Raw genomic sequence first — 19,992 nt, forward strand, 5'->3', positions numbered from 1 at the left:
TTGAACACCTGGTGACTCTTACACCTCCCCTTCATCCCTGTCTTATTTAAGTTTAATGACAATTTGTTTCGGTCAAACCACATTTTCAATTTGTTAATTTCTTCAGTGATTTCCTCCAGAACTATCTGCCAAGCTAGAAAACTGCTGCATCCTAGTAAGGGCAGAATAATACTGAAATGAATTTTAATAGGGAAAGTTGCTGCACTCACTGCATTTATAGTAAAGGTAACATGTCCGTATCTGCATCCTACCTGAAACTCATAAAAGACTGCAAGCCAAGTCTGGAAGAAATGCACCAGTGTCATGCGTCACTGCACCCACCACACCAAGGGACCACCTTGGGTCCTGGGTGGCAGCCACTCAGGCAGACAACCAGTCCATCCCCACTTCTTATAAGTTGTATAAAAGACCGTGCTGCTGTGTACCATTCATTTGAGTCTCTGATGTCCTACACTTCCTTGTGTATGTGAATGCATCACTCCCTCTGCACTTACACATGTAGAGCAATAAGGCAAGAGTGATTATGGCAAGGTTTGACTTTTCTTTTCTGGTGATGTCGGACAGATGTTTCTTTGTTGTGTGCGTCCATGACTATGTAAGTTACAAAGTTCTACAAGCTTGTTATGTTCTGTGATAGTTTATTTGTCGTCATGAGTGCAATATAGGGAGTTATAGGAGTTAATTGATTCATTCTGCCAAGTTATTGCTTAGCCAGCTAAGTCCATCTATGCGCTATTTATGTGCGTGTACACTAAAAACCTGTTCAAAGTAATTGAGCATTTATTCAGTATTGCTTTTCATATCTTCATGCTAATATTAATAGCTTTCAGTTCTGATATAAGTTGTATGTACTTGTGTTTTCTGGCCGATTGGTGTTGATGGTGGATTGTGGTTGTTAATCACTGTATTTTGTTCTCTGTTGTTGCAGAACCACACAGATTTAAATGTATGACTATATAAACAGTCAACTCTCTGAAGAGACTCTGCATATTCTTCATCATACTCTCACCTGAACCATCGCAATTAGTGTCCTGACCCGATACCCCTAAGTGTTTGCTGCCACACCTAGTGATTCGTCTTATTCTTCCAAACATAAGTAACCATCAATCTGCCACAGCCAGGCGAATCATGGGTGCCCTCTTGGCCTTTTGAAGTAACTGTGGTTGTCAACAGTGAGGCATATACATGATTCATCCATCACAGAAACAAGCCACATGGCCAAATTATTGTAATTATTGTTTTTTTATCCAAGTGTCCCCAAGCACACTGCAAAAAAGCAGTGTCTAAAAACAAGATAACAAAAACTAAATCTAGGGGACAAGGGCGTAGGTTTGGTCTCAGCTTTGGTAGGGACAATACCCCCCCCGGCCCCCCTGCCCACCACCACCACCCCCTAACCCACTCATACCATTAGACGCACAAGTACAGCATAATACATAACATATGATGACATAATGCTGAATAATTTAACACTTTATTTACATTATTAAGTGTGTAGGCAAACAAACAAATAGCTTAAATAACAAAATTGCACCCAAAATCACTAATCTATTCTATAGGCCTACACCTGAGAGAACAAGACAACAAAAAAAAATACTTGTGGAGCTAACAAAAAAAAAAAAAAAGTTTTTGCAACCAAGATGTATAATCTATTCTCTTCATCAATAATGCAGTTGTAGGTATCTGGCAACCTAATTTGCCAAAAAAAAAAAAAAAAGATTTCCAATGATATATATGGTGTATTACGGTAAACGTAAGCCTGTGATGTCATAACGCAAAGGAAAAACACGGAAGTTTCACACTAGTGCGCCGCTGAAAAAAAAAAAAAACAAACTAGTGCACCGCTGATTCTCATTACCGTAAGTTCTCATATAAGCCCTCACTCTGAAAAATTTGACAGCAAGCCAAGAACCCGTTCTTTCCAACAGTGCGTTCGGTGACTTTTGAAACAAGGGAAAGTATGAAAAAGAGCTCAAAAGTGACAGAAAAGTACAGAGACAGACAGCAAACATAAATGTAGTAATTTTTGAGGAAAAGGCAGGATGTTAGTGTCATTTGTGAAGGTGTGTGTGCGTGTTTGTGTGGGTGTGCAGTTTATTGTAAGTGTGGCGCACAGCATTGTTCGCAAGCCCTCCACCCCGCCCTTCTTGTTTTTCTGCACCGGAGCAGTGTTGCCAGATATGAAATATGAAACTATCGTACCAAAACCTCAAAATGATTGTATTTTGGGAGAAATTATCGTACACAAACAAAACGCATACAACGTAGCTATTTTAGCGTTTTTTTTTTTTATTTACAAAGAATTTTATGTCACATTTTTAAAAAGTAATTATAGTAATGGGGAAACTATGGCACAAAAACAACGCAAATGCACTACCAGACTAGAAACATTTTTTTTCTGTGAAGGGACACAAACATGTTAATTACCAGACTACAAAGAGTCGAATTCAACCTCGAGGTCGCTGTTGTCATCCGATGCCATGGCCACTTGTGCAGATTTTGTTGAACACAGAAAAAATGTTGACACTTCCATAAGGAAGTTGAACTTTTTTTTATTTTTCTCTTTGCTCTTGTGTTTTGTTCGTTTGTTATTGCATTTGTTGAAATAAAGTTTCGAAAAAAAAAGATGGCTGGGGAATCTTCCTGTCACGGCAGAGATTGGATGGAACTCATTACTCTGTATGAGAGGGGGCGGGCTTTCAAATGACGGTCGCCCAAAGCCAGCAGCAGCCCTGTGTGTGGTGTGTCTTTGATGCCGACTGAGTGCAACGCCTGCAAAATGATTCTTGGGTGTCAGAGAGAGATGTGTGTTTGGCCAACCAACTGAAATTATCGTACATATTGGATTTTTTCCCATTATTGATCGTACATCGTACAGAGGGCACAACTATCGTACAAATACGATAATTATCGTACATCTGGCAACACTGCACCGGAGCCACCCATCATCTCTGCTCCGGGACCTCCCACTTTACAAATGAAGCACTGCCTGCCACGAGATGCACTTTGTTTACGTCCATGTGAGAAGAACGTGAGCTAATGAAATTGCAACATGGGTAACCCTGTCATTCTGGCACGTCGAAAACACAAAACATGACGACTAAAATTATAGTATCGAGTTCGCAAAAAAATAGTGAATGATTTTGTTATATACACAAAAATGCTAAATATTGGTAGGGACTATTTTGCCATCCCAAAATATTGATTGTGACTTGTCCCTATGGTCCATATGCAAACCTACACCCCTGCTAGGGGAAATTATCTTTCTGCCTGGACAGATAATTTCACTTGACAAGATGTCTTGAACTAAGATCATCAAATCTAGAAATAAGCATGTCAAACACTTAAAATAAGAAACTGACCCTTAAAACAAGATAAATGATTTAACACTTTGACATCTAAAGTTTTGTTTATCATGGTACACTGCAAATTATTTGGTTCTTACAAAGCTAAATAAAAAAACTTTAGATTTTGAAGTGTTAGATAATTTATCTTTTTAAAGGATAACAATAACAATAGTTTGAGAAATGTTATAATTGTGCATGCCTTCTGATGTATCCATGGATAATATGAAAGCAAGTGTGAGACATAAACAAGGAAGAGAAAGATGAAACGGAATGAGAGTGAAGGTGAGATAGACAGAGGAGGGGTGTTAATGGCTGTGGCTACTCCGTGCAGGTGACTCTCCTGCGGGTTTTGTGCCCTTATCTACTTCCTCTACTCAGCAGACAATGTCTGTTTAGACTGTTGCTCAGCCTGCACCTTTTTCTTTCCTCCTGTTGTCTCCTCTCATCTCTTCCTTCAACATCACCACATTTTCAGGACAGCTGCAACTCAACTGAATGCCGCAAGTGCACAGAGAGTTTATATGCTAAATTTATCATACAGTTTTTCATTGCAATTAATATTTTTGGTGGTTTGCTTTAGGTAAAATCCTCTACCCCTCAACTCACATCACTGTCCAGTGAAAAGGAAAAAAACTATTTTCAACATTAAATAGCACTTTTCCATTTGATGCTGAAGCTCAAAATGCTTTACAATGATGCCTCAAATTCACACAAAGAGCGAGAGAGAGAGAGAGAGAGAGAGAGACTAAATGAATACAATTTTAAGTCCAGCATTAACTCAACTATGCAGGCATGCTTTGACTCATGAAGCAAAAAGAAGAAGGACAGACCTAAACACATACGTAGTGGGCAAGTGAAGAAAGAGAAGCTTTAGACAGTTTGGACAAATGACAAAAAACAAATTTTCTTTAAGTCATGAAGCTGGCTTTTTTTTTTTTTTTTTACAAATCCTAATCCTGTGTGTGGTGTACAGCAGACACTCAGCGCACATTGTGAGCTCTCTGCTTAAGAACGTGTGTGTGCGTGTACTGAATATGATGGTGTTTCTGAGTTTGATGTATTCGAACAATTAATTGACAAGAACCTGGACCTTGTTTGCTATAAGGCCAAGATCGTGGGACTGTTCCTACAAATATTTTTAAACCAGAGATGTTTTGTAAAAGTGTTGTAACATAAGATATTGCAAAAGTGATTGATTGAGTGCTTCCTGACCACTTGTGGACACTTGCGGTGCATTCACACTTCAGCTGTACGCGGCAGATGATAAATTGGACGTTCCATTGTTTTCAACAAGAGGCTCTGAGAAAAATTATGACATCTGCCTGTGAGCCCAGCACCTGTGCACCGCAACGGCACTTTTCAATTTTTACCACCTACGGCAACGAAAAGGAAGAACCAGACATTGTTTTACATTTAGCGAGGACAAAAGACAGGCAGCAAAAGATGGATTATGTAAGCACAGAATATCATCTGTTTTCTACTAGATAAATGTGAGTAATCTGTGTGATATTACAGAGACAAATTTATCTACAACCTCATAAAAAGATAACTTTTTAAGCTTCCATCAGAGCCACCGCTTCCTGTTTAAATATTACCCTGCGTAAAATGCTAAAAACGCTTGTTATCTTTCAATGAACTAAATTACTATCCATTCGCTGTTTCGCAGTTGTGAATCTCTTGCCGTCTCGTGGTCTGTGACTCACACGAGAGGTTGGTTTCAGCAGAGTTCTAATTTAGTAAGTAAGTAAGTAAGTAAATTTTATTTATATAGCACTTTTCACAGACAGAGGAAGCCACAAAGTGCTGCACAAAAAAGGTAGTAAAAGAAATACATACAAACACATACAATCAATGCAATAAAACGCAAATATGATGATCATAAACAGCTCCCTCCAGTGTAGATTAAAACACTTGAGTTTACTCTTGAATGCATCAACAGAGGCAAGCGAGCGAATAGAAAGTGGGAGATCAGGCTCCGAGAGGGAGTGTAGGGACACACCAAGTCTCTAATATAAGGGGGAGCCTGACCATACAGGCAATTTGTTAAGGAAGTCAGTTTGTGAATCTCAGAGACCTTAAAAGAGTACAGGATGTTATCAGCAAATAAATGATAACAGACATCATCAAATCCCTGAATTAGCTTTCCTAAGGGACGGACATAAAGCAAAAATAAAATGGGGCCCAAAACTGATCCTTGGGGTACTCCGCACAACAGATCAGCAGAGTCAGACAGGATCTGATTAGCCGAGACATGGAAACTTCTGCCTGACAAATAGGAAGAGAACCGTGCTAGGACAGGTCCTGACATTCCAACCAAGTCCTGCAGTCTTGCTAGTAAGATGTTATGATCGACTGTGTCAAAGGCCGCAGAAACATCTAACAGAACAAGGACAGTGCATTTCCCAGAATCCGCAGACATCATAATGTCACTGGACACTTGATGCAGGGCAGCTTCCGTTGAATGATGCTTGCGGAAACCGGACTAGAAAACGTCAAAAATATTGAACATCTCTAAAAAAGAAGTGAGTTGTTTAGAGACCACCCTCTCTAAGACTTTAGACAAGAATGGCAGTTTTGATATTGGTCTAAAGATTTTAGGATCTGTAGGGTCCAGGTTTGGTTTTTTGATAAGAGGTTCCACAAAAGCATGTTTAAAAAAGCTGGGAAAAACACCAGTAGAGAGAGAGGCATTAATTATATTTGTGCCCCTTTTGAGAAAAGTTTACAGGGAAGAGGATCGGAAGGACAGGAGGACAACTTCATTTTCGACACCACAGCAGCAACATCAACCTGCGTTACAGGTTTGAAAAATGACCACTTGGGGGCAGCAGGCTCAACAGTAGTCACAAAAATAAGAAAGCACTGGCAATTTTGCCTTAATGTCAAGAATTTTGTCAGTGAAATACTTAAGAAATGTATTATTGTTAGCTTTGCACACAACAGGTGTAGGAGTTGTCGCAGGACAAACAATAGAATTGATAGTATCAAACAGAACTTGAGGTTTTTTCTTATTCATGATTATCAGCTGACAAAAGTATTCAGCTCTGGCCTTTTTTATTGAGTCATTTAACAAAGACATCAGTTCCTTAAGCTGCAGTCTATGGACCTCAAATTTTGTCAACTTCCACAGGCGCTTGGTTTTTGGACAAAGTCTTTTCATATTTTGAATTGAATCATTAAGCCAAGGACAAGCTGTCCTCTTAGTCACCAGGTTGGATTTAACTGGTGCAACGTGATCCAAAATGGATTCACAGTGACTATTAAAACTGTGAACAATACCATCCACATCAGGACAGTCCAAGAGCAGATTAGCATCAAACATGGCTGAAATCTGACAGCGGTATCCTCAGTGATAATGCGCCTTTGAAATCTAACCTCAGGCGATGCAAGCTCAGGAGTGAAAAACAACTTAAATGACAAACAAAAATAATCACTCAAGTGTACATTCTCTACACAAAGGTTGGCAACATTAAGACCCAATGAAAAAACTAAGTCAATGGTGTGGCCTTTCTGGTGTGTAGGACCCGAAACGTGTTGCTCAAAATAACAAGTTTCAGTCAATGTTAAAAGTTCAATTGCTGGACAGGAGGTGCTGTTATCAATATGAATGTTAAAATCTCCAAGGATTAAAACAACTTAAAAATTGAAGATAAGAAGTCACTAAAATCTTTTAAAAAGACAGCAGCAGGGCCAGTTGCGCAATACACCAGCAAGCAGTACAAAGGACAAGAAGAACCAACCTTAAACATCTGAGATTTAAATGAAGAAAAGGTTTGTGTACTCAGAACTTTGCAAATTAATTTTTTCCTGTACAATAATGCAAGACCTCCTCCTCGATGAGAGGGGTGGGGCATTCCGAAAACCGATCATCCATCAAGGCAGAGTTCATTTAGATGACTAAACTCTCCTTCTTTCTGCCATGTCTCTGTAGTAAACAGGAAATCCAAATTTCATCTGGTAAAAAGTTTGCTTAGGGAGAAAGATTTATTTGCAATGGAGCGGGCATTTAGTAAGCCAAGCCGAGATGATGATCACAGTCTCCATACTGGCTGGACCCAGTGGGATTGGACGAAGGCACGCGATGCGGTCACATGGTTTCCAGCTGAGTCGGGAAGTCATATGGTTTACCGGTGTACACAAGGGAAGATAAGAGGGCAAAGCATCCCAACGATCACAATTCCAACAGGACAATGGCTCCAGCACACTGGATGCAGTGATCCAGAAGGACAGCGATGAGGGCTCACCGCTGCCACTTCGCACATCGAGGAAAGGGATGATCCGTAAACACCTGACCCAGGAATTCACGGGGGCGAAACCGAAGCGCGAAGCCTGTCTATGTTTGACCTGGATGCCAGACCTGGATCCGCATTTCCTCGATCTCCTCTTTTTGCCTGGTGCTCCAGACAGCAACAAATACCCAGGTGAGTCCGGAAAACAAGCGAAGGGAGGAGGAAAGGTTTGTTTTTCGTCAACTAAAGTCTGCAGCTGAAGGCTACAGAAATTCAGCCATGACAACTGCAATGATGATTTTTTTTTTTTTTTTACTGCCAACATGTAAATGTAGCATTAAGTGTTTTAAGAGGCTCCAGAATCATCAAGTATCAAAAACACAAGATTCTTGCATTGCTTACTTTCATTTGACTCCTTTTCAATTCTAAACTGGTGTGATGTCTGATAACAACTAAGAACATTTTTACCTTCACTCAAATGGAATCAACTTTTATGTTGCATTAAAAAAATTTATTCAAAAAACCTTAACAAATTCACTTAAATTAGCCAGCTTCTGTCAAATCAACATGCAGATCCACCTCAGATCTGTTGTGGCAAGCCTGAGTGAAAACAAAGGAGATGCCCAAGGGGCTTAAACCCAATTTATGCTACTCCATATCCACAACTCTGTAGCCACGCAGTCATCTGTATCGTTGTGAACCCCCTCCGATACCCACTCTGTAGCCTAACGTGCACCTCCCAAACACTGTAATTCAATGTTAAGATGACGGAGGCTGCTTTCCAGAATATCACTTTTCCAGTTTCACAATCAGCGACTTTCATGGGATAATAAAAAAGTCTTCACACAAAACATTGCTTCCCTTACTGTTCTGGCGCTGAATTGCATTGCAACACCCACCAACCCCAACAGAGCACTTTGAAATGTTCACAACTACATCAAAGCAATGGTGTGGCCACTGAGTTACAGAGTAGTAGAAGCATAAAAAGGCCTTCACTTTTACTATGGTTAAAAGTAACCATTTTACATGAGTGGACCTTAATGTAATGTGTCTTACAGGCATATCTAAAATATCTTATTGTGGATTTAACCCAATATTTACATTTGTTCTTCTCTACCGATTAATTTACAGCAGTCTGCAGTGGCTATATTTAGCTCAATGGCCAGCCCATAAATAGGTAAAGAGGTGGAGGGTTGGCAAGACACCGCATGACCTGGGTGGGACAAATGCACCATTATTTCAGCCCTACAGAACAAAGACAATGGGGTAATGTTGGTTTGCTTGTTATTAAACCATGTTTTTGGGGACAAGGTTTTATTGGATGGATGGCTTTGGTATGGAATTAAAAATTCTGATCAGATTATTGCCTCAGCATTAGTGAGTGGTTACGGTTTTGTGAGGTGGAGCCAGTGTCAGCAAAGCTATGATACCTGCCAATATGTTAACATCGCTAAAATAAATTAAGTTACATGAAAATTTCACTCATATTATTCTACACACCTCTAAAATGTAGTTCTCAAATGTTTAATGATCCTCAAGGTGCTGTCTCTCTTTATCACACACACACACACACACACACACACACACACACACACACACACACAATAGAAAACGAGTGGACTTCTTAATATTTAGAAAACTGGGGATTATTCTGCTGTTGTTTTATCAGTACTGGCATCCAAATGAAAAAGTGCAAAGACCACCTCAACTAGCGGGAGTGTGTGCAGACCTACCATCATCTGGCACGGCAGCAGGGTACATCTCTTTAAGCAGATCACCCAGTGTGTGTGGTTGGCCGTCAGCTGAAACAGGTCGGAACAGTTTCTGGATGAATGGCCTGTCACTCAATGTCTGTAACCAATCAGAACACAGAAAATTAAATATAGAGCAACACCTGCTCACCATATATGGTCAAACAAGGTTCAGGTTTCATGTACATGCAGGTGTGTCTATAACAGAGGTGGACCAAAATTCACCCCATGTTTAGAGGTTATGTGTCTGCATCACAGAATTCATTAACTGGACGTGGATCACACACACACACAACAAAAATCCCCAAAATGTCCATTTGATGTTCCAGCACAGCCACTAAAAAAAAAAAAATCTTGGATTTCAACATCAACGGATGTGTGATAATACTTCAAACAATGAGAACACATTGCACTGTTTATGGGACAGTTGCGTACAAAGAAACTTGAGGGGAATTTCAAGGTTACGTTTGAGGGGGTTAAGCTAGAAGGGGTCTGCACGCACACAAGTGCTCTCAATCAATATCATGTGGGAATGAACCTGATGGCTGATGATGACAAATGGACAGTAATCAGCAACATTTTAAAAGTATGATAGATATGACGTAGACATGCTACACTAATGAGAATCACTCTGGAAGTCATTAAGTGTTGCTTGAGTAATAGACAGAAAAATAAGGTTTCACATTACTCTCTATAAATTACCAAATTATGAACCTGTGCAAGGTCCTCGCTTTGAAAGTACTGTACAGCAAATCAGAAAAGTTATTGTGTTTTTGTTACTTCAATTAGCAGGGAAAATACTTGATTAATGGAGTTACTGAATGCAGTCAGTCAATGGATTATTTAAGTTAGTGGTTCCCAATCCTGGTCCACGGAACTCAAAATACTGCATTTTCCATTTCTCACTGCTCTACCTGCACATAAAGCACTATATCAGGTGTGTTCCAATGTTCAGCCAGCATCTGATTGTCTGAACACACCTGACTGAGTTGATCTGGTCTGAGCAGATGAGGTACAGATTGCAACTGTGCAGTATTTTGGGTCCTGTGTACCAGGACTGGCGAACACTGCCAGTCCTGGTGAAAGTTGTTGTCCATTCGACTGCTCCTGTTTTTTTTTTTTTGTTCGGGGTCGCCACAGCGGATTCAGCCAGATCCACATTAGTATTTGGCACAAGTTTTACACCGGATGCCCTTCCTGATGCAACTCCAGTTTTACCTGGAGAAACACACACCTGCTGGTGTTCCAAAGAGGTCTCCCATCCAAGTACCATCCAAACAGATCACACACTGCTTAGCTTCTGGGGTGCTGCTTTGTTGGTGACCTACACTTGCACATTTGTGTGTATTTCACATTGCAGTGTGTATTGCTTGCACGCATGCACATCTCTAACCCCCCACCTTTATTCTGTTTGGAGTCACTTGATCGAATCACAGCTTACATTGGTCAGAGGTGGAGCACACTGAACAGGCAAGTATTCAATAGTAAGAGTAGCACATTCATCCACTCATCCACCATTCTCACATTCACACTGAAAGTTGATTTATGCCTCATTTTCATTGAGCATGACAGCCAAGATACAAGACTAGATTAATCTCCATTAGCCTGAGCTCGTCTACTTCAGACACCCAAAACAAACCAAGGATGTGTCACCTGTCCATTTTCAAATCTAATTCAACAAAAGCTTTTGATTCTATTCTGATTCTCTGATGATTCCTGAAATAGAATTCTTAGTTCACAGCTACAGCTTTTATGAAATAACTAAAGTGGGCCTTATGACAATGCCAGGTTCACTTACTTTGTGGTACTTGGATGAAAAGCAAAAGTGCTCAAGGATATTATAAAATTTGATTATTAAAGAACATTAAGATTTCTACATGAGGAGTCCTTTTTTGCTAACTGGTACAACGACATAATTGCTAAGATCCAAAATCAGACAGTAAAAACACAGGGAGTCAGATAGCTGGCACACAAACCCTGATGTCCAGACATTTTTTCTTGGGGGGTTCCAAATATTTCAGCAACATCTTTTTCATTTGACCTCCAGCTAAATAAATTAGATAAATAAAGGGTATTGTAACAACATTTGATTCTTTTTTTTTTTTAAAGCAATACGGCTGAGTTCATTCATCACAGATTTTACCCAACAGTGGAAAGCAGCATGTGATCATGACAGGCATAATCATGCTATAATTTGAGCAATGTTTGTCTGATTGTTCCCTTACTCCACAGAGTGCCTTTGGTATGTGGATCAAGGTCAACCCTAGAATTGCACTGAAAGTGGATTGTTTTCATAAAGGTGAAGATCATTGGGGTCAAATGCCAAAATGTAAGTTTTTCATTCCAACTTGCTTTGAACTTGGCATACGTATGTGTTCTGGAATTTCTTGGCAAGGTCAAAATTGCCAAAAGGTCAAAACTGAAACTTTTCACACAAAAATGATCAAATTTACACCAAATTTCTAACACAGATGGGGGTGGGAAACATATTGGTAATAGCTGAGTAACTGTCTTTTGAACTCCTCGAGTGCTATTCCTGCTACCAACCCTGCTGTGCTGGTGTTGGGAATACATTTTGGAAACGGTATGGCTCCAGTGTTCCCAACAAAATTACAATGAATGTGCAAGTTTCTCTGAAGTTCATCATCACTTTTCAAATCATTTGCTCATAAATTGTTCTAAACCCTTGTATGCATGATGTTCACTACGGTGAGCTATTCAAAACATTTCAAGTATCAACAAGTTTATTTTAACAGTATGTTAGAATGACTTGTACCCTACAGAAAAAAATGTTTCTGACTACATTGTTCCAGTTACATGCTTTGGAAAATTGTTGTCAGTTATGTAATGAGTACACTAATTGTATATACTGGGCTGAAACATCAAAATAGCTGGTATTCTCCTTTCGCTCATTAGTAATCTACTGTAGGAACTGATGCTTATCCAGCCGTTGACCACAATGCAAATCACTGTGGGTGACAGCACCCACTAAATGCCTCAAATGTAAACTGAGAAGTAAAACTGGAACCACCAAGGGCTAAACAAATGTGAAATATACAGCAAACATCCTCATGGCTCTCTTTGCTCTGATCTGCATCCCTGCAGCCACAACATTCCATGAGTGAGAGATACGGGAAATATGGTGGGAAATTACCACCAGGCACCAGACAAAAGTCTAGTAAACTGCCTGTGTCAGGGAAGTTTGGTCTTACAGATGTTTCATCAACGTTTTGAATATCCATTTTAAGTCAAATAAAGTTTCTCATAACAAGAATCTTGAACATAAAAAAGGCAATTAATATCACTTTTTAAAAAGAACAGTTATGCCAGTAACTGAAGTCATTACCTAAATTTATGGGAAAACATGGATGACTAAACAGTGGCATCATTTTGGTGACCCGCCAATTGACAATTAAGTCAGGCTATGAAAGTGGAAAATTTCATATAACTATTTAAGGACAACTTTATTCAATAAATGTTGATCACTGGCACTAAAACATTAATCAATCAACATTTCAATAAACGACAGCATTTATGACTTAAGTGGTGTTAATGTCAAACTCTGGTTTCTATTACACTAATGAATAATTGTACAATGCCTCCCAACTCTATAAATTATTTGCTCATGTATAGCATTCTCTCTAGTGTAGCCTGTGATTTTGCATGTTGGAGGTGTGCAGTAGAATGAAAATCGGTGTTACACTGATTTCAGTAATTACGCCACCAGTGGCTGAGAGACCAGCACAGCACAGTAGTATGTGCCATCAAAAGTTGTAAATTTACAGTTTTGTTGCTTGCCACAGTGACAAATCAGGTCAAAATTTATTTTTAATGATGCTGAAAGATGGACATAACAAAAAATTATTTAGTGCAAAGACAATCTATTTTATATAATATATAAATTATATTATATAATATTTAATATAATACAAAGGAATAAATGTAATTATATTACAGAGAGAAATTTATATTTTTTAAGTATTTTTATGAAGAAAAACTGACTGCTAGGGTTGAGGCAATTTCTCATCTTAATCTCTTCTGTTTTGGAGAGCATTCTCTCACAAGACAGGTTGGTTGTTGCTGGAATGGAGGCATATGTCTGTCAGCTGGAACAAATGAAGGAATATTGTATAGTCGAATAAACTGGAGCCTTGCTTCCACTGAGCACTCTGGGTCCATACGGCACGGTATGGTACGGTTCGAAAGGTTAAACATGGCTTTTCTTGCATTTTCACTAACAGCACAACCCTTTGTATGGTAGCTGGAGCATGGCAGATGTTGACATGCATGTCATAAAGATGGGAAGCGTGACGTTATATCATTGTTCCTCCACAATGATGACCAGGAAAGTCTGCACCTCCTCATGTGACCTAGCTTGGCTGCTTTTCATTGACATTCTTCGTTGTGTGGATATTTAAAATGGCGCATCAGTTTGGAAGAATTCTGTGCAGCATGCAAGCTGTCGCAAGGTGATGATGCATACCTGGGTGATTCTTAGACTACAGGCACTTATGTACTTTGATCATACTGTATGAAAAACAGAAAAAAAGTGGAAATTTCACACTTTTATAGTTATCTTTACAATGAAAGTGTGTTAAGAAATTTGTTCTAGTAGTCTATGATGACTTTTTCACTTTTTTTCAGCATCATTATATCCAAATATTGCCGTTTTGTGTTTGTCCCACACCCAGACTTTTGATCTTCAATGATAAAAATGAATGGTAAAGAAAGGTTTTTTTCTAATGTTTTAAAATATCTCTGAATAAAATATCAGTAAAATAATCAAAACATAATTGGGGTATTCAATGTCATACAACTGTTGTGATTTTTTTAAACAAAATGTAGTTGTCCCACACTATTGCCGTAATTTCCACCACAACACTGTAATGTCTCTTGAAACAGTTTATATGAAAGATTGTTTGGGTAGTTTCTATGGAGATAAACAGTGACATCAGAGCACATGTATATAGCGCCAAATCACAACAAACAGTTGCCCTAAGGTGCTTTATATTGTAAGGCAGTGGTGTGGTGGAAATTACATTTACAAGGCCAATAGTGCCCGTAGTTAAAGAATCACCCACCTATGCTGCTATGAGCCAATCAATGGACAGCAGTGGGTTAGCTCCTCCGTTTTATTACTGTTCCATTATTTTGGTAGCCCAAACCAAGGGTGCCAAAAAGTGGTGTGGTACAAATTGGTTATTTTGTTACCCCTCCCTAAATCTGAATGTATAAATGCACAAAACAGCATTCTGTGCCATGCCGTACTGACCTGGACCACTCTGTGGAAACAAGGCTAGAGGTTGTCTCCTCTGGGTAGAAACAGGGAAGAGAGACTTTGATTCAGGGGTGTTTATATTTGAAAGCAAGTCACGTGACATTGGAATCACAGTGCAAGCAAGTGATAAATCCACTTTCACTTATTTTTTGATTGTTACTTCAGTACTGTATGTATCAAAATGGTGGTTTATTATGTTTCCGCACGAGATGTGGCAAAACAAATGGAGCATTGATGAGTTTCAATCTGACGACATAACAGACTCAAAACAAGACAGAATTTTTTTTTTTTAACTTAACTAGTTTAACTAATTTTTAACTGTCTCAGGGGATAAGGACCCAATATGTAGGCCTGGGTATGATTCCTGGTCATGCCATCTGTGTCCTTCATCTGCATTGTTCCAATTCTTTCAGCTGTAAATGGGTGCTAGTCTTACCCTGAAATAGACTAGCATCCCGTCATGGAGGATTTCAAGACTCATCTGCTACACTTAATTTTTAAATACTCTTTGTTCTGAATAGTGATGTAAGGAAATATCATTTTGTAAAAGAATTGCCAAATTATCACAAATTTATATCTGTGAAATACTTCATTATAACATACCTGAAAAACTTAAACAATGCCAGTCAGGGTAGTTTGACAGTTAATAAGCTTAGTTGGATTTCAGTCCACTGAACTGTTAGTTAACACCTTGCTGTATGTACTGACCTGCACCGGACAAAGAGAGAAACTGTGGCCCAAGCAGATACCCAACCCCAGCAACCTCAGATGTGTCGGATAGAGAGTTTGACACACAATAGTATCTAATCATGGAACTGTGAAAAGGAAACCGGTGAAGATGGGGATCAAGTAGCTGAATGGTAACTGCATCCTACAAGGCCAGGCGCAAACCAGCAAGAAGGTGCCAGTAGAGGCGTGAAGCCGGTGCTCAGGTTACACAGAAAGACTGAGTCACTGACAGGAAGCGCAGCATTTCGTGAGAGATCAGCGCCGACAGCCAGAACAGAGAGAGTGTGCTAAGTGACAGCACCTTCATTGCATTTTTAAATAGGTATCCATGAATAATTGAGCCAGGTGGCACACAAAAAAGAAGTTATTGATCCCTAGAGAAGGTAGCATGATACTGTTTGGATGAAGACACTTTCTTTTCAGTTGGTGTGACACCTTAGCTGGCAGAGAGACACATGGAGACACAAAGGCAGTAAGGAGTCATGAGGGTTCAGGTGAAAAGAGATGAATCGCTCTCGCTGAGTAAAAAGAACGGCAGAACTCAAGACATAGTGTAATTGATGGAGGAGATTCCATCCTCCTAATTGATAGTAAAACAATGGCAGTACAGCACTGACAGTCAATATTAGTTTTCATGAATCAAGAAGGTTGAAGGAAAGCGCTCTTGTGAAGTTTGAGAACGTCCATTCGCAAATTAAAATTCCAGCCTTGCTTTTAACACCTCACAACCTGAAATGCACACCTGCAGAGGAAAAAACCCAATCAAGGGCACTGACATGAATTCAAAATTATTCATCATTTAAGTGTTGCACACCAGTTAATGCGTGTCACCATTCAAACATGTCCTCATTTTAAGCAAAATTCCTGTCAATTTCCATGCCCTGAATTTGTCAAATATTACCAACAGGCTAAGTATTTTGTTTATTTTGCCAAAATACATGAAGCTATTTTTCAGCAGCGTCATTGTTCTGCTGAAAGATGAACCGTTGTCCCAGTCTGAGGTCAAGAGCGTTCTAGAGCAAGTTTTCATCCAGGATGTCATTACTGCATTACTGCATTCATCTTTCCCTCAATCCTGACTAGTCCCCCAGTTCATGCCACTGAAAAACATTCCCACAGCCTAATGCTGAGATTTTTGTTTCTCATGGTCAGCGTCCTTCAGGTACCTTTTGGCAATCTCCAGCCGGGCTGCCATGTGCCTTTCACTGAGGAGTGGCTTCCATCTGGCCAATCTACCATACAGGCCTGATTGGTGGATTGCTGCAGAAAGGAATACACAGAGGACTGCTGGAGCTCTGACAGTGACCATCCAGTTCATGGTCACTCATGTGCAATATTACAACCCACTTTTTTTTTTCTTGCTTGTGTTTAAATTTTTTTCTAATTTAACCAGGTTAGTTCCATTGATATAGATATCTTTTTTCTTTTTTTTTCTTTTTTTTTTTACAGGGGACACACCTGGACAATTATAAAGTTTCCAATCCACCAAACTTGCATGTCTTTGGATGTGGGAGGAAGCCGGAGCACCTGGAGGGAACCCACACAAACACTGGGGGAACATGCAAACACCATACAGAAATGCCACAGGTGGGAATCGATCCTATGATCTTCTTGTTGTGAGACAACAGTGCTGACCGCTAAGCCACCGTGCTTCTATATAGTGTATTCTACGGTACATATTCTTATTCTGCACAGAACTTGACTTTGGTGTGGTTTTGGTATTCATTTTCTTTTACCCTATTTCTGCATACCTTGCACTGTTGTTCTGTGACTATCCCTTTTCTGCTGTAGCATCGTCAATTTCCCCATTGTGGGACTAATGGAGAAGTATCTTATCTTACCTCCCTGACTAAAGCCCTTCTCCCCCAATCGCTCACTTTAGACGGGCAGCCAGCTCTAAGGAAGAGTCCTAGTGATCCGAACTTCTTCCATTTATGGATGATGGAGTGCACTGTGCTCATTGAGACCTTTAAAGCAGCAGAAATGTTTCTGTACCCTTCCCTAGATTTGTGCCTTGAAATATAATCTTGTCTTGGAGGTCTACAAAGTCCTTTGACTTCATGTGTGGGTTGTGCTCTGACATGCACTGTCAACCTTTCCAAATCATGTCCAATCAACTGAATTTATCCCAGGTGGACTCCAAATGAGCTGCAGAAACACATCATGGATGATCAGTGGAAACAGGATGCACCTGAGCTCCATTTTGAGTTTCATGGTAAAGGCTGTGAATACTTTGCACATTGCACATGAATACTAATGCACATTTGATTTCTTAGGAGGTTTTTTTGGATTGTTTTCTTTAATTTTAATAAATTTGCAAAAATTTTAAAACTTTTTCACATTGCTTTTATGGAGTATTGCGTGTAGGATTTTGAGGGGGAAAAATTAATTTCATCCATTTTGGAATAAGGCTGTAACATAATGTGGAAAAGGTTGAGCACTGTGAATAATTTCCAGATGCAGTGTACATTATTCCTCCCCCAAGCAGGCATATTACTCAGGAAAAGCTGTAATTTTATTCTGGAGTTCAGTGGACTTCCAGCCACTCCCAGCCCTATGCACAGCATTTCACAAAGACAACACAGTGGGCACACAATGAACTTGATGATATTAGTACACACATTCCATTCATAATTCCTGAAATTCTGAGTGATTATTTCCACGCTTGGATCCCAATATATCAAACCCAAGGCTGCCTTGGGGAGACCACAAAAGTCTGTCCTTCAACTTCTCCCTTGTTTCACTTAGGGTCACCACAGCAGAGTTGAGGTGGACCTCCATGTTGATTTGGATGTGCAGGGGTGGCCTTGAACTGAGAAACTTCCACACTGAAAGAAGTGCACTTGACCACCACCACTGCACGTTGTTTAGTAATTCCAAATCATGATAAAATTGGGAGGGAGATAGATGACAGCCACGTTTCACACTTCTTTAAGCGCCACAGACAAGCAGCAGTGACATGCCAGCTGGCGCCAGAACTGGCTGCAAGTTTATTATTATTATTGTTATTGCTTATCTTTGCACACGTTGTTTGATGCACATTTTCCTCTACCCTCACTCATCTTGTGTGTTTTTTAGAGCTGATGTAACATGTGAATTTCTCCACTGTGAGATCAATAAAGTCATAAGTGCTGAAGAGTACAACATGCCAATGGTTACCACAAACATGCCACACACATGCCTTTTGAGTGAGAGGGTTTTAGTCTCCTAAAAGTTACAGTCACATGATAATGGTGATGGTCAAGTCACACTTGTGCCTGGTGTGTCCCTTTAGTTCAGTGGTGTCCAAAGCATTCCAGAAAAGGCCAAGAGGGTGCAGATTTTCTTTGCAGCCACTGAATCCAGCAGATGATTTCACTGATTAACATCACTTTGAGCAGATGGGATGAGTTCATCAGAGAAATCACCTGCTGGACGCAGTAGCTGCAAACAAAACCTGCACCCTCTTGGCCCTTTCTGGAATGCTTTGGACACCACTGCTTTACATGCTCAGAAAATATAAGGCTAGTTGTGCCTCAATGGCAAATATAATATTGACAAAGTGTGCTGTCACTACACTTCATCCAGTTAAATCAGTCAATTAAAAACAATAGTTTACACTTTTGAGTCCAGAAAATAAAAATAAAGAACAAAACAGACTTAGTTTTGTACTATACACAGAAACAAATGCACTGAAATATAATAATGTAATATGAGAATGGATTAGTCTTTGAGTTTGAGAGCTAAATACAAGCTATTATTCTGTTATTACACCAAAACAGCCTTTTTAAAAACAAGTTACAATACTGTTTATGATCTTTTGAATTAGCTGCAAAGCATTAGTAATGTATGCTTTAGCTTGTAATGCACCCATTACTGTAATGAAGGTGGCATGTTCTTGGTACAAACATATCACCTGTTGCCTTTGGCATGATTACGCACAACTGTTTCCAGCATTCCCATATTTTGTAATTGTGTAGTCACCACCTCCCACTCGTCTCAGTCAGCCATTACATGGTATCTGCGAGGCAATAAACCATTCTTTGAAGCAGACAACTGCCACAGTGCCACAAAACAAGAGGCTGGAGCTGGACTGCCTACTCTTGCGTCTAGGGCATGTGAGTAAGCACTTAGTCACGGAGCATGGACACAGGTATACCTGTGGAGTAACAATGTAAGCGGTCTTTAAGAAGAAGGATAGTAATTTTCACTTTCCGCACAGCGAGACGCTCGGCCCCCTCAGGCTCCTTGAATCACAATGTGGCGTCACTGTTGCAGCAGGACAATACCCTGGCACCAAAACCAGTCCCACCGCCAGCTACAGCTAAAATTGTGGTGTGCACGAATACACAAGCCAAAGGCAAAATTCAACAGCAATAGCCCAAAAAAAAAAAAAAAAACAAAAAAAAAACAACAGCAATTTTGACCATTTTAAGAAGTTATAAATATTACCAACAGTATTTTGTTGAGCACATTCCACAGAATGACAGAATACTGTGCTTCAAAACAGAAAAATATGCAGAACACTTGCAAAAAAGAAAAATAACCAATTAAAAAAGGAAAAAAAGATTCACAATGTTTAATTTTAAAACACACACAAAAGACTACATGAAATGCTAGTTGTACAATTTAAACCATTTTTCTTTTTAACACTGTGATTCATTGAGTCAAATAAAAGT

General features: G+C 39.6%; 1 protein-coding gene across 5 annotated transcripts in view; it reads right to left on the minus strand.

Annotated features, from left to right (window-relative positions):
- The window catches only part of atg5 (ATG5 autophagy related 5 homolog (S. cerevisiae)), a 77,233-nt gene that overhangs the window by 23,711 nt on the left and 33,530 nt on the right, over window positions 1–19,992 (minus strand). For all 5 annotated transcript variants that reach the window (XM_034174402.1, XM_034174401.1, XM_034174403.1 and 2 more), the window contains exon 7: window positions 9,310–9,427. In XM_034174402.1, coding sequence (XP_034030293.1) covers window positions 9,310–9,427 — 118 coding nt within the window. The remainder of the gene's footprint in view (window positions 1–9,309; window positions 9,428–19,992) is intronic.

Source organism: Thalassophryne amazonica, chromosome 7 (genome assembly GCF_902500255.1).
Source record: "Thalassophryne amazonica chromosome 7, fThaAma1.1, whole genome shotgun sequence".
Taxonomy (NCBI): Eukaryota; Metazoa; Chordata; class Actinopteri; order Batrachoidiformes; family Batrachoididae; genus Thalassophryne; species Thalassophryne amazonica.